Source organism: Archocentrus centrarchus, chromosome 20 (assembly GCF_007364275.1).
Source record: "Archocentrus centrarchus isolate MPI-CPG fArcCen1 chromosome 20, fArcCen1, whole genome shotgun sequence".
In the NCBI taxonomy this organism is placed as follows: Eukaryota; Metazoa; Chordata; class Actinopteri; order Cichliformes; family Cichlidae; genus Archocentrus; species Archocentrus centrarchus.
The window spans coordinates 8,469,982-8,483,203 of NC_044365.1; the positions used below are offsets into that span (position 1 = coordinate 8,469,982).

Here is a 13,222-nt window from a genome sequence, read left to right on the forward strand (position 1 = left end):
TTTTACTAATTTAACTGAATTTATAATACAAATACAAATATATAATACAAAAGGTTAATACATAAAACTACTGAAATGTCTGTAGTTAATTCCTCCCCTACTAGTAGCCAAAAAAAAACCAATATTATATACCCAATATATATATATATATGTATATATATATATATATATATATATATATATATATATATATATATATATATATATATATATATATATATATATATATATATGTATATATATATATATATATATATATATATATATATATATATATATATATATATACCCTCATTGCCACCTACCAAGTGTTTCACTGTAAGTAGCTCTCCAGCCAATCCCATTCACTGTGGCATCTGTCTTGAAGACAATGAACAGCTGATTGGTGGAGGAACGTAGACTGGGTGGGAGCACTGTACCACAGAATTTCCCCAGCAAGGGTGCCAAGGTGTCCTGTCCATCATGAACTGCCACATAGTCAAACTGACAGGAAGAAGATGCCTCGAGATGGAAGGTGTTAAACCTGTGGAGAGAGAAAATTAGTTGAAAAAGAAACATTTCTTAAAGCCCAGAGTATAACACCAGTTTGTTCTGTTGTCACTTGAAACCAGCCCAAGTCCTATGCGAACACTAGGGAAGGCTTTTATTTTTTCAGGAAGTTCTGTTTTTTTCTTTTTTTAAATAATGGTTTGTTCTTATTGTTGTGTGAAGGAGGTCCCACAGAAACAAGTGGAAAAAGAGGTTTTCATTTGTTCTAGGTTTAAGACAATGCACTGGTGCCAAAAGTCAAAGGTAGATGAAAAATAACACTGCATTCAAGTTTTCAAGATTTGGTTCTGTTTATAAAACAATAAAATAATCTGTGGCTTGAACATTTTCAGTTATTTAATGTAGTCCAGTTAAAGCAGTCAGTGAAGTTAGTGTAGTCTTACTTCAGATCCATCACTCTGTTTGTTTGGACCCTGATGTGGTAGGTACAGTTGATGTTGTGGTGATAGTTGGTCATGGAGAGTGTCGGACTGCTCACTGTACCTGCAGTACTGTTGAAGAAACCACCACATGCTGTAGATGTGCGCACACACACACACACACACACACACACACACACACACACACACACACACACACACACACACACACACTTCAGACATATGGACACTGTGTTTTGCAGCCATCACTTACCCTCTACCAGTCATGCCACATAATTTCTAATAAATATAGCTAGCAATGCCAAACATAATGAAAATAGAAAAATAAAAACATTTAATATGGTGAGGGGCCAGACCAAGAGAGATTCACACAACCCCTTTGAGAGGAAAATCAAGGAAATGGTTTACCCTGCCCAGGATAGGGTTTTCCGGGCCCCACACTGGAGCCAGGCCTGGGGAGGATTCATAAGAGAGAGTGCCAGGCCCCATGGGCTAATGCCCACTGGGAGCAGCTTGAAGTGGAGACATAAGCCCACCCTACTGTAGGCCCACTACCCATAGGAGATGATGTAGGGGTCGGGTGCAATGTGTGTGTCAAGCAGAGGAGAAGGCCGGAGGCCCTGGCAGACCAATCCTTGGCTATCAAGGCTTGTAAATGGGACATGGAATGTCACCTCTCTGGTGGGGAAAGAGCATGAGCTAGTGCATAAAGTTGAAAGATACCAGCTAGATCTAGTCAGGCTCATCTCAATACATGACTTATGCTCTGGAACCAGTTCCTGGACAGGGGCTGGACTCCATCCTGGAGTTGCCCTTTGTGAGAGGTGGGTTGGGGTGGGTATCCTTGTATCCCCTTGGCTAACTGCCTGTACATTGGGTTTTTTTTTTTTCCCAGTGAACAAGAGATTTGCTTGCCTGCAATCCTGATAGTCAATTGCACTTATATGCCAAACAACAGTTCAGGGTACCCAGCCTTGGGGTGGTGGTGGCGTGACTGGGAGGAATGACCTGCCTGATCTAAACCCATGTGGTGTTCTGTCATTGGACTTCTGTACAAATCACAGTTTGTCCATATCAAACACAGTGTTTGAACATAAGGATACACCAGGGCAATCTAGGTCACAGGCTGATGATCGTTTTTGGAATCGTATCATCAGATCTGTGGCTGTATGTTCTGGACACTCAGGTGAAAAGAGGAACTCAGATGTCATCTGATCACCACCTGAGCTGGTTCAAATGGTAAATGGTAAGCGGACTAGTTTTTATATAGTACTTTTCTACTCTACTTCAGCACTCAAAGCACTTTATACAACACGTTTGCATTCCCCCTTTCACATACACAGTCATACTCTGATGAATACATCAGGAGCAACTCGGGGGTTGGGAATTGACCCACCAACCTTCCATTTAGTAGATGATCTGCTCTACTTCCTGAGCCACAGCCACCTCAACAGCTGGCAGGGGGAGGATACTGGATAGGCCTGGTGCACCTAATCATATAGTGAAGGTGTGCTGGGGACATTTGGCAGAGGCCCGATCCTCAACTTCTTCAAACCCCACCTCTGGCGGAACTTCAACAACATTCCAAGGGAGGCTGAGGACACTGAATCCAAATGAACCATGTCCCACATTTCTATTGTTGAGGCTACTGCATGGAGCTGCAGCTGCAAGGTGGCTGGTGCCTGTTGTGGTGGTAATCCCAGAAACAGTTGGTGGACCCTGGAGGTGAAGGGAGCCATCAAGCTGAAGAAGGAGTCTTACCTGGCTTGGTTAACCTGTGGGATTTTGGAGGCAGATGATAGGTACCAGCAGGCCTGACTTCCTGAAAGCCCTGTTTATTGTAGGGCCGTCTTGGTTGACATGCCTCTGGAAATTTTGCATGGAGATTGGGGGCAGTGGCTCTGGATTGGCATGGTGGTCCCCATCTTTAAGAAGGGGGACTGGAGGGTGTGCTCCAACTACAGGTAAGGAGAGTTAGTCGCATCTCGGATTCACGATGAACAATGCTTCTTTTTTTCCTGGTTGCAGAATGCTGGACCAGCCCTTTCTCAAGGATATTTGAGTGTGTGTGGTAGTTTGGCCCATCCAGTCTACATGTGTTTTATGGACTTGGAGAAGGCAATTGACATTGTCTCCTGGGGTATCCTGTGGGGGTTGGATTGGGAGTATGGGGTGTCTGGTCCATTGTTATGAGCCATTCAGTACAACTGCAGCGAGACCTTGGTCCACATTGTCGGAAATACCTCGGACTTGTTTACAGTGGGTGCTGGACTTTGCCACGACTTCTGTTTGTCATTGATTCTGTTCATAAAGTTTATGGGCAGAATTTTGAGGTGCACCCAAATAGCAGGAGGCTTCCACCTTGGAGACCTCAGAATCTTATTTCTGCTTCTTGTGGATGATGTGTTCCTATTGGCTTCATCAGGTTGTGGTCTCCAGCTCACATTGGAGCAGTTCGCAGCCAAGTGTGAAGCAGTGGGAATGAGAATTAGCATCTCCAAGTCTGAGGACATTATCCTCACTCCACATAGACCCACTCTGGGTCAGGGATGAGTTGCTGCCCAAAATGGAGTATCTCAGGGTCTTATTTGAAGTGACAGAAGAGGGGAGCGGAGAACATTAATGTGAGTTTTGTAACACTATCACTCTCACTTTCATGTGGGTGAAAAACACCTGATATTAATGTTCTAGAATTAAAACAAATGCTGATGCTTCATTTTGCTTATTAGGATAGTACAACAATTTGACTTCTTAATTACTTACGAATAGCTCTGTATTCTGCCATGAAGCCACTGTCTGTGATCACAGAGTCAGAGTAGAAGTGAAGCAACATGGGGCCAAAGGTAGAGAAGGTCCCTGGGACGTTAGTACCACACAAAGTAGCAATAGGACTGCCACTTGCAACCAGGTTATAGATCTTCAGACCATCGAAAATACAGGTGGAATGCGCTAGACAAAAGAGACAGGGCAAATACTCAACAAACTGTTGGTTATAAGATATTCTGCATGTGATTCATTGTTTGTATTACTAATTGTAACACTTGCCTTCAACTTGGAACGTCTGAAAGGTGAGGATGACCCCAGTCTTTTCTCCAGCATCTATGGTATAGTTGCAGTTGGATCTGTCTGGGTAGTCAGCTGGATAATTTGGCGAAACTACACGTCCGCTGTCAGCTGTGAAGTTTGCACCACACCCTAATAAACAGAGAATGAACATCAAACTTTCCAAGCATTTTGATAGGAATGACCATGTCACTGCCAAAAAGATGTACTTACCAATAAGTTATAAAAATTCACTTCAGAAATTATTTAGATGTTTTTGTTTTTCATACTTATTGCATTGTAAATGACTTTTTTCCAAATATGTTCACTTTCACCATAAACAAAAAAAAATTTGCATTTACAAAAATATAAATAAATCGACCTGATAGGCTAAAGTATGAAACCATTTCTAAAACTCTGAGTGTTCCCTGGGGCACAGAGGCCTCAAAAATGATTAAATGGGGGAAGTTTGGAACTGTAAAGGGAGAACTTGCGGAATGGACAACCATTTAAGCAGGACTCCAAAGATCATGATGATGTAAAAAGACACAAGAAACTCAGTAAAAGACAAGAACTGTTTAAAGTTCACTAAACTGCAGGAATTTGAGAGTATAAGAATAAAGCTTCTTTGATGTGATGATTCAAAAACAATTTGGGCAGAACTCTATATGGTCGACACCAGAGAATGGCAACTACTATACCAACAGTAAACATGGTGATAGCATCTATCTAATGCTTGTCAGGGGAAGGGAGACCTGTAAGAATTGCAGGCAGAATGAATACAACCAAATTCAGTAAAGTACTTAAGGAAAACTTGCTCTACAGAACATTCTGAGTCCCTGCAATGGCCATTAAAGAGGCAAGTATTAAATTAAGGGTCTTCTATGGAAGTTTCCATTCAGAAAATGAAAAGTTAACTGCAATATTTCTATCCCTTCATATTAGAAAAGATCAATTCTAAACTTACTCAGAACATTCTACTGAGTCTGTAATATTACAGCCAATATGGCAAGGCAGTCCTAATTACACTGTAACTTTAACATATAATTGTTTTGGCTGCCTGGTTCTTACTGGTGGAGAAGAACGCTGAGAAACCTCTGCCAGGGGCTCCAGTGGACTGGAATCGGCTTGTGATGACATTGTATGGAGCAACTATAGACCCTGGGGCCACAGAGCCACAGCCTGTAGCTAGCAGAGCCTCATTAATTTGAGTCTGGCCTGACCACACCTGTAGAAACATGCACAGTGATTTAATGTTTGAATCACATCCTGTTAATAAATGATGGCATTTTGCAACCAAATTCATTTAAAAAAATTGGTGTTAGGAAAACAAAATGACAATTATCTTATATGATCAGTGTAGTAATTATAGAGAAAAATCAATTACATTTGATTAAGGCAGAAAAGCAGCTAAAAAGAAAAAGACTAAACAACTCATATTATTGATTTGATGTAGCATGTCTTAGCATAGTCAGTTTACAAAATGTTCTTGGGCCTACATATAATTGCAGATAGCCTATTTTAGATGTGGTGTGAGGCTATGGTATGAGAAATGACCACATACATTCTACTGACTTGTACATAGACTATTGCCAAATCACTGAATTCAGGTGTTCAAATAACTTCCATGGCCACAGGTGCATAAAATCAAGCAATAAAATCATAAAATCAAGAAAGGTCTGCATGCCTAGGCATGCAGACCTTTCTACAGACATTTGTGAAACAATGGGGATCTTAGGAGCTCAGTGAATTCCAGCATGGTACTGTGATACGCCACCTGTGAAACAAGTCCAGTGGCAAAATTTCCTCATTACTAAAATTCCACAGTCAGGTGTTAGTGGTATTATAACAAAGGGGAAGTGATTGGGAATGACAGCAACTGAGCCACAAAGTGGTGGGCCACATAAAATGGCAGATTGGGGTCAGTGGATGCTGAGGGGCATACTGCGCAGAGGTCGCCAACTTTCTGCAGAGTCAATCACTACAGACCTCAGAGCAACCTGAGAGCCCAGGTTGCTCTGATTGTGGCCTTCAGCTCTTCTGAAATGTTGGGTCTGGCGTATCGCATCTTCCTCTTCACAATAGCCCATAGATTTTCTATGGGGTTAAGGTCAGGCGAGTTTGATGGCCAATTAAGAACAGGGATAACATGGTTCTTAAAGCAAGTAGCTGGTAGCTTTGGCACTGTGTGCAGGTGCCAAGTCCTATTGGAAAATGAAATCTGCATCTCCATAAAGTTGGTCAGCAGCAGGAAGCATGAAGTGCTCTAAAACTTCCTGGTAGATGGCTGCGTTGACCTTGGACCTCAGAAACCACAGTGGACCAACACCAGCAGATGACATGGCATCCCAAACCATCACCTCAAGCAACGTGGATTCTGTGCCTCTCCTCTCTTCCTCCAGACTCTGGGACCTTGATTTCCAAAGGAAATGCTAAATTAACTTTGATCAGAGAACATAACTTTGGAGCACTCAGCAGCAGTCCAGTCCTTTTTGTCTTTAGCCCAGGCGAGATGCTTCTGAGATGCCGTCTCTTGTTCAAGAGTGGCTTGACACAAGGACTGTGACAGCTGAAACCCATGTCTGCATACGTCTGTGCTTGGTGGTTCTTGAAGCTCTGACTCCAGCTGCAGTCCACTGTGAATCTCCCCCACATTTTTGAATGGCTTTTTTTCTACCACAGCTTTTCCATCCCTTCGCCTCTCTATTAATGTGCTTGGACACAGAGCTCTGTGAACAGCCAGCCTCTTTGGCAATGACCTTTTGTGTCTTGCCCTCCTTGTGCACGGTGTCAAATGTCGTCTTTTGGACAACTGTCAAGTCAGGAGTCTTTCCCATGATTGTGTAGCCTACAGAACTAGACTGAGAGACCATTTAAAGGCCTTTGCAGGTGTTTGGAGTTAATTAGCTGATTAGAGTGTGGCACCAGATGTCTTCAATATTGAATCTTTTCACAATATTCTAATTTTCTGAGACACTGAATTTGAGGTTTTCATTAGTTGTCAGTTATAATCCTCAAAATTAAAAGAAACAAACATTTGAAATATATCAGTCTGTGTGTAATGAATGAATATAATAAACAAGTTTCACTTTTTGAATGGGATTACTGAAATAAATCAACTTTTTCATGATATTCTAATTTTATGACCAGCACCTGTATGTTTCAAGACAACAATGAAGGAAAACACTAAAATAAAATTATACTCATAAAATAATACATAGACAGGCATAACACAGTTCTAGAAATAAGATCCTTAACCATGGAAAAAATTGATTATTACTGTTATTACTGGATGGATTAAAAAAACATCCTTGATCCATCAGAATACAGCAATCAAACCAAATTCAAAAACATGTTTTAACACAAAACTCTTGGAGATGAGCTCCTACAATTTGTGTATTGTTGAGAGAGCATCACAGCTTGTTAGTTACAACTGATCTCTCAAGGAAGTGTGACAGTGGTGAATGGCCTGCCCTTTTACTGTTAAACGTAGGTTCAGAGTTTGATACTAATTGATATATGTGGGATGGCTGCAAAGTAGTTTTATCCTTAAGTAGACAAATTTGATTTTTTTTCTGTTGTAACCATTTCTCTCCTCACTCTGTGGTAAATTACAAAGTCTCTCTGGGGTTCATTACATATGCGCATACAAGTATTGGTCATAATTTCACATGTGCTGTGAATTCTTCAAATACCACCATACCTGTAAACAGATACATGAAGTGGGGCATTCCAAGTGGTTTAAATGCATTACATTATTGGCCACCAGATACACTGAGAGCATATTGACAAGAGAATGTATTAATTGCATATCCTTCTAACTTACAGTTGTAATCATATAACTTGTATTCAATTAATAATCCAAAACTAACAACAGGGCAAACATTAGGGCACATACAGTGCTGTGCAAAAGTTTTGAGTGACCCTCAATATTTTCATTAGAAATATGGGAAATAGGTGCAGTCATTTATTGAAATGTGCAAAAATAAATGTAGACAAAGATAACCTGAATAACCTGAGGGGAGGGAGGGTGAAAGTGTGACAATTATGTAGCAATATAAGAAATCAATAAAGGGCAAATACCTTTTCACTGCACTGAATATTTGACCTTCTGGTTGAACTTTTAGCTTCAACAAACACAACAATCAGTGCTAAAAAAAACCCCAAAAAAATCTATTCATGATTAACATATCAGAAAGAAAGTTCACTTAACAGGACTGCTCATGGTGCTACAACCAACCCTACATCTCTTTTGACTTGTTTCAGTGGCTTCACATATGAGATTTTGTCCTGTTCTTTCACATTCTTCACATGTTTTGTCTTCACAAAGTGCTCACCCACACAGAAAGCGATCACATTAGTTAGGAACTTCTGCTTATTTGGTTTGAGGGGAAAACAACAACTTGCTGTCATTTCCTGTTGTCCTGCTTCTGTCCCATCTTCCATTCCCTGCACTAAACTTTCACTGTGAGTCGGGTTCAAGTGAAGATAATGTAGTACTAGAGGCGTATGTATTGCATAATTCCAGCCATAAAGTGATTGTTGTATATTTTTCTTTTATTAAGGTTTTTCTTCTTGATGCAACCTCCAAGGGACTTGTATCTTTCATGTGTTAGGTGAATATGTAAACAACTACACTATGGACCCAATAATATGAGGATGATGATGATGATGATGATGATGAAGAAGAAGAAGAAGAAGAAGAAGAAGAAGAAGAAGAAGAAGAAGAAGATCACTGCTCTACACACTTAATAAAAAAACAAAACAAAACAAAAAACAATCCAAACAAACTGCACGGTGGTCCTGATACCTTGATATAGCTGGTTTGACAGGTCCCAGTGCTGTCTGGAATTTCAAAATCACTGCGGAAGCTCATCTCAAGGTGGTTTCCCTCATGAGCAATGATTTTCCAGGTACACTCCACATTGGCTGGGAAGTTCTGAGGATAGTTTGGAGACTTGATTGTTCCTGTATCAGCATGGATCACCCCTCCACAGCCTGGTAGACAACAAAAATATGTGATTACACAGTGTATATAAACCTTAACATAACATAGAGGACTGGGTCCTCAGATAGCTTTACCATGAATTGAATATTATTATTTATTTAGCTAGTGTAAACCCACCTGAAGAATCAGCAGACCAGGAGGCCACGAATCCTCCTCTGGATACACTGTGATCAGCCAGGAAAACCACAGCAAGTTTGTTTGATCCTGACTGAATGGTTCCTGGGGAAGTGGTACCACAGTACTGTCCAATAACGGGAGCACCTGGGGACCCTCCATTGAAGATAGTGAGCGAGTCCCAGCCACATGTGCTGTGGGACTCCAGGTTGAAGTAGCTAAAGGTCAGCTGCAGCAAGGCAGAGGAATGAAGACAAAGGAAATTTGTACATTATAAGTGCAGCAGACTGTTAAACACTGTTGAACACACAAACAGTAATCTCTGCCTTGCCAGCTAAAATAAACAATAAACTCAGTTTTGCATTTCACTCAGAGCTGCTCAGAAGTGACTAGCTTGAAGTTAATGCTAGGAAGCTGATAGTCATCTACAAACTGAATCTCCCATCAGCCAAATTTTAGGGCTGTAATCGACAGTTACTTGAAATTTATTATACCTGGATATATTATTGAGCAACTATTTACAGTAATATCTAGAAGGGCACTCAGTAGAGCTCATACCTCACCCACCCTAAATTTCCTATGTGCCAGTACTACGCTACCAAAATGTAATCAATTATTCCTTGTACCACTCCCAACAACTCCCGAAATTTTGAAACATGTTCATAATTTTCCGAGTTATCCTGCTAACAGATAGACCAACACAACCAAAAGCATAACCTCCTTTAATTAAAAAAAAAAAAAGGTATCGAACATTTTAGTGATACCCACATCTAAATTGTTTTGAATTTAGGTTTGTTTTAACTATACTTATTAAATGTATATTGCATCACATTTATCTCAAAAGTAAAAAGTAAAAAGTGAGATAAAACATAATCACAATAATTTTAATTTCACAAGCATAAGTGCATATTCAATTATTTGTGTGTAAATTCAAAAACCGGCCTGCGTAGAACAAAGGATCCAAGTGCAAAAGCAGCAGTCACACACCTGAGTGTCTCCTTGGAGGACTGCAAGAGATCCATGCACTGGAACACAAGCTGGCTTTTGAAATTCAATTATTATGCCTATGCAAATTCATGTCATTGTTGACAGTTTGGAGGGCGGAGGGTCCAAAGGAGGAATGGCCATAAGGTCACTTTCAATGCACTGAAGCCCCAACCTCTATGACTGACAGGTTTAGTTAACTGTGTTACACCAAGTTACACTCTCTTATACTGTATTGATTTACATTTTGGAAGTTTGCTTAACATTTATTTTCTGGTTGTGGAACACTGGGAATATGGACAGCTAGCACTGGGTTACTTTAATACTGAAGAAAACTTAAAAACTGCAGGATTCTAAGGAAAGTTCTGAAACCTGCAATCTTGGGAGTTTAATATAGCTGAAATATATCAGCTCCTTCCCATACTCCAGTCCAATCCTATATTTGGATTCAGGAATACTAAGCAAGAACCCTATCAGTGGTTACTGTGAAACAGCTGCAATGTGATGTGACTGTAATACAGCACTGCAGTCATTACAGTGGTTTTAATATAGCAAGCCATACTCACTGTAATAGTATGACCCACTGGAGCCTCTAGCAGCCAAGCACAGCGACTGGGGCTGGGATAGATGTTAGGGTAATCAGGACTAGATAACACCCCACCCTCACCTGTCTGCCAGCCTCCACATTCTGCATGGAAAGAATGATCCATCAGGACAATGCTGATCTGCTACATGACAGCAACATTGGAAAAATAATAGTCTCATATTCAAAGAATATATGGCATATGAAGGTAATGATACAGTCAGTGTGAGTCGTACCAGAGAACAAGTACTTAGCCTTGAAACCCAAGTCTCCATTAGAGTTGTCAGTCTGGAAATGGACCCAGAGCTCTGGTGTAAAGACCACAATAGGGAGTATTGGGGTTGTCTGCCCACAAAACTTGGCCAGCAGTTCCCCGTCTGAGTCACCTGCAAAAGGTGAAACATTTTATAGTTAATTAAATATACATTTTCTTCCTCTCTTAAACACAGCACAGGTACATTCAGTGAACTTGTTGGCAGTAGCCTATTTTTTTTATCTGCTTATTTACCTACATCTATTTTATTTTATCATAATGCAAAGATTTTTTTTTTTAATTTCAACCAAACTTGTAAAGTGATAGCTGAATTATTTATTCTGAATAAACAAAAACAAATGAAACAAAAAAACTTAAAATGGGTTTCTTTTTATGTACATTGCACTTAAGAGGTGTAACACAAACTTTGATTGATTGCTACTGAAAGTGTCAGTTCTGAATAATCATGGTTGTATTATTCATTGATCAGGCATAATATTATGACCACCTGCTGAATGTTGTGCTGGTGCCGCTTTTGCAGCCAAATACCATTCCCATGAAAGGGTGTGCATGGTTTGCAACAATACTTCGATAAGTGGTACTTGTCAAAGTTAACATCCACATAGATGGCAAAACCCAAGGTTTCCCAGAACATTGCCCAAAGCATCACACTGCCTCTGCCGGCTTGGTGCCATGTCCCCAGGTAAGTGATGCACACACACCCGGCCATCCATGTGATATAAAAGAAAATGTGATTCATCAAGGAGGCCACTTTATTCCATATCTCTGTGGTTCTGACGCTCAGGTGCACATTGTTGGCGCTAAGTGGTGGACAGAGGTCAGCATGGGCAACCTGACTGGTCTGCAGCTAAGCAGTACCAAATCCAACAAACTGTGATGAACTGTGTATTCTGACACTTTTCTATCAGAACCAGTATTAAAATTTTCTGCAATTTGAGCTACGGTAGCACGTCTGTTGGATCCGACCACACTGGCCAGCCTTCACTCCCATTGTGCATCAGTGGGCCTATCACTGATTCACCACTGTTCCTTCCTTGGAACACTTTTGAGATGTACTGACTACTGCAGATTGGAAAAACTCACAAGATATGTAGTTTTGGAGATGCTCTGATCCGGTTGTCTAGCCAATTTGGCCCTTGTCAAACTTGCTCAAATCCTTAAGTTTGCCCATTTTTCCTAATTTTAACGCATTAACTTTGAGGAAAAAAATGTTCACTTGGAACCTAATATATTCCACCTGCTAGCAGGTGCCATGATGAACATATGTTCATCATGGCACCTGCTAGCAGGTGGAATATATTAGTGTCCAAGTGAACATTTTTTCAGTGTTATTCACTTCACTTGTCAGTGGTCATAATGTTATGTCTGTTCAGTGTATATATCTGTATATCTATGTAGGACTTACCTAAGCGAAACTGCAGGTAGTCTGATTCACAGGTCTGATGGTTCTCCAGGTGCAAGTCTTCTATCAACACCACAATAGAGGAATTGATGTGCTGTGGGTTCTGAATCAGCCACTCACAGTTGATGTTGTTGCTGTAGTTGGATACCAGGTAACCAGGAGAAGTGAAGTTCCCGCCCGCAGGGTTATTCAGGATGCCACCACATTCTAATAAAATACAGTAGAGAAATATAATGATTATATAATATATTTCTTATAAGAACTTGGCCTACATCCAATCAGCCGGATGTCATCACTCTTGACAGGTCTGGTTGTCAATATTTTTTGGTAGTCTGAATTTACCGTTACTTATTTTCAGGTCCCTCAACTCCTCAACTAGGAAATTGAATCAGTGGTTTGTCCTGCCCAGTGCAAATGCACCTGAATGCACCTGATTCAGGAGGTGGACCAGTCAGCCATCTGCTTAGTTCATTTGTCATGCTGGCATTAATCATACCGTGACCTTTATCAAGAAAGGTGAAATGTCTCCATTTCACAGGTGTGTTCATCTCCTGTCAACAAAGGCTGAAGCTTGTCAAGCTGAAAGGCCAGCAGCCTTTTCTGGTTTTTTGTGCATGTGCATTGACAGGAGACTTGATGGGAGATTAGTGTGCAAGACAAGCTGACTGTTCTGAGATCAGTTACAAGTTGAAACAGAGCTAGCATTAGCAAATAGACATGCTTCTGTGATTTGTCACTGTAACAGATAAGTTTTCTCTCACTAGCCACCTTAGCCAACATGACTGATATAGAGAAAATGGAGTGCATTGTGAAAAAGTTTTTAATACCTCCTTTAGCATGTTAGCAAGGAAACCCTTGATGATGGCGAGGAGACATCAAATCCAGT

The 13,222-nt window shown here is 40.6% G+C and overlaps 1 protein-coding gene across 1 annotated transcript in view; it reads right to left on the bottom strand.

Moving 5' to 3' along the window:
* The window catches only part of cubn (cubilin (intrinsic factor-cobalamin receptor)), an 83,575-nt gene that overhangs the window by 8,853 nt on the left and 61,500 nt on the right, over window positions 1-13,222 (bottom strand). The window contains exons 50-59 of the mRNA XM_030756630.1: window positions 12,340-12,543; window positions 10,897-11,046; window positions 10,644-10,765; window positions 9,097-9,322; window positions 8,782-8,969; window positions 5,043-5,199; window positions 3,975-4,124; window positions 3,693-3,878; window positions 933-1,062; window positions 306-523 (exon numbers count right to left, since the gene is read on the bottom strand). Of these exons, the coding sequence (XP_030612490.1) occupies window positions 306-523; window positions 933-1,062; window positions 3,693-3,878; window positions 3,975-4,124; window positions 5,043-5,199; window positions 8,782-8,969; window positions 9,097-9,322; window positions 10,644-10,765; window positions 10,897-11,046; window positions 12,340-12,543 (1,731 nt within the window). The remainder of the gene's footprint in view (window positions 1-305; window positions 524-932; window positions 1,063-3,692; window positions 3,879-3,974; window positions 4,125-5,042; window positions 5,200-8,781; window positions 8,970-9,096; window positions 9,323-10,643; window positions 10,766-10,896; window positions 11,047-12,339; window positions 12,544-13,222) is intronic.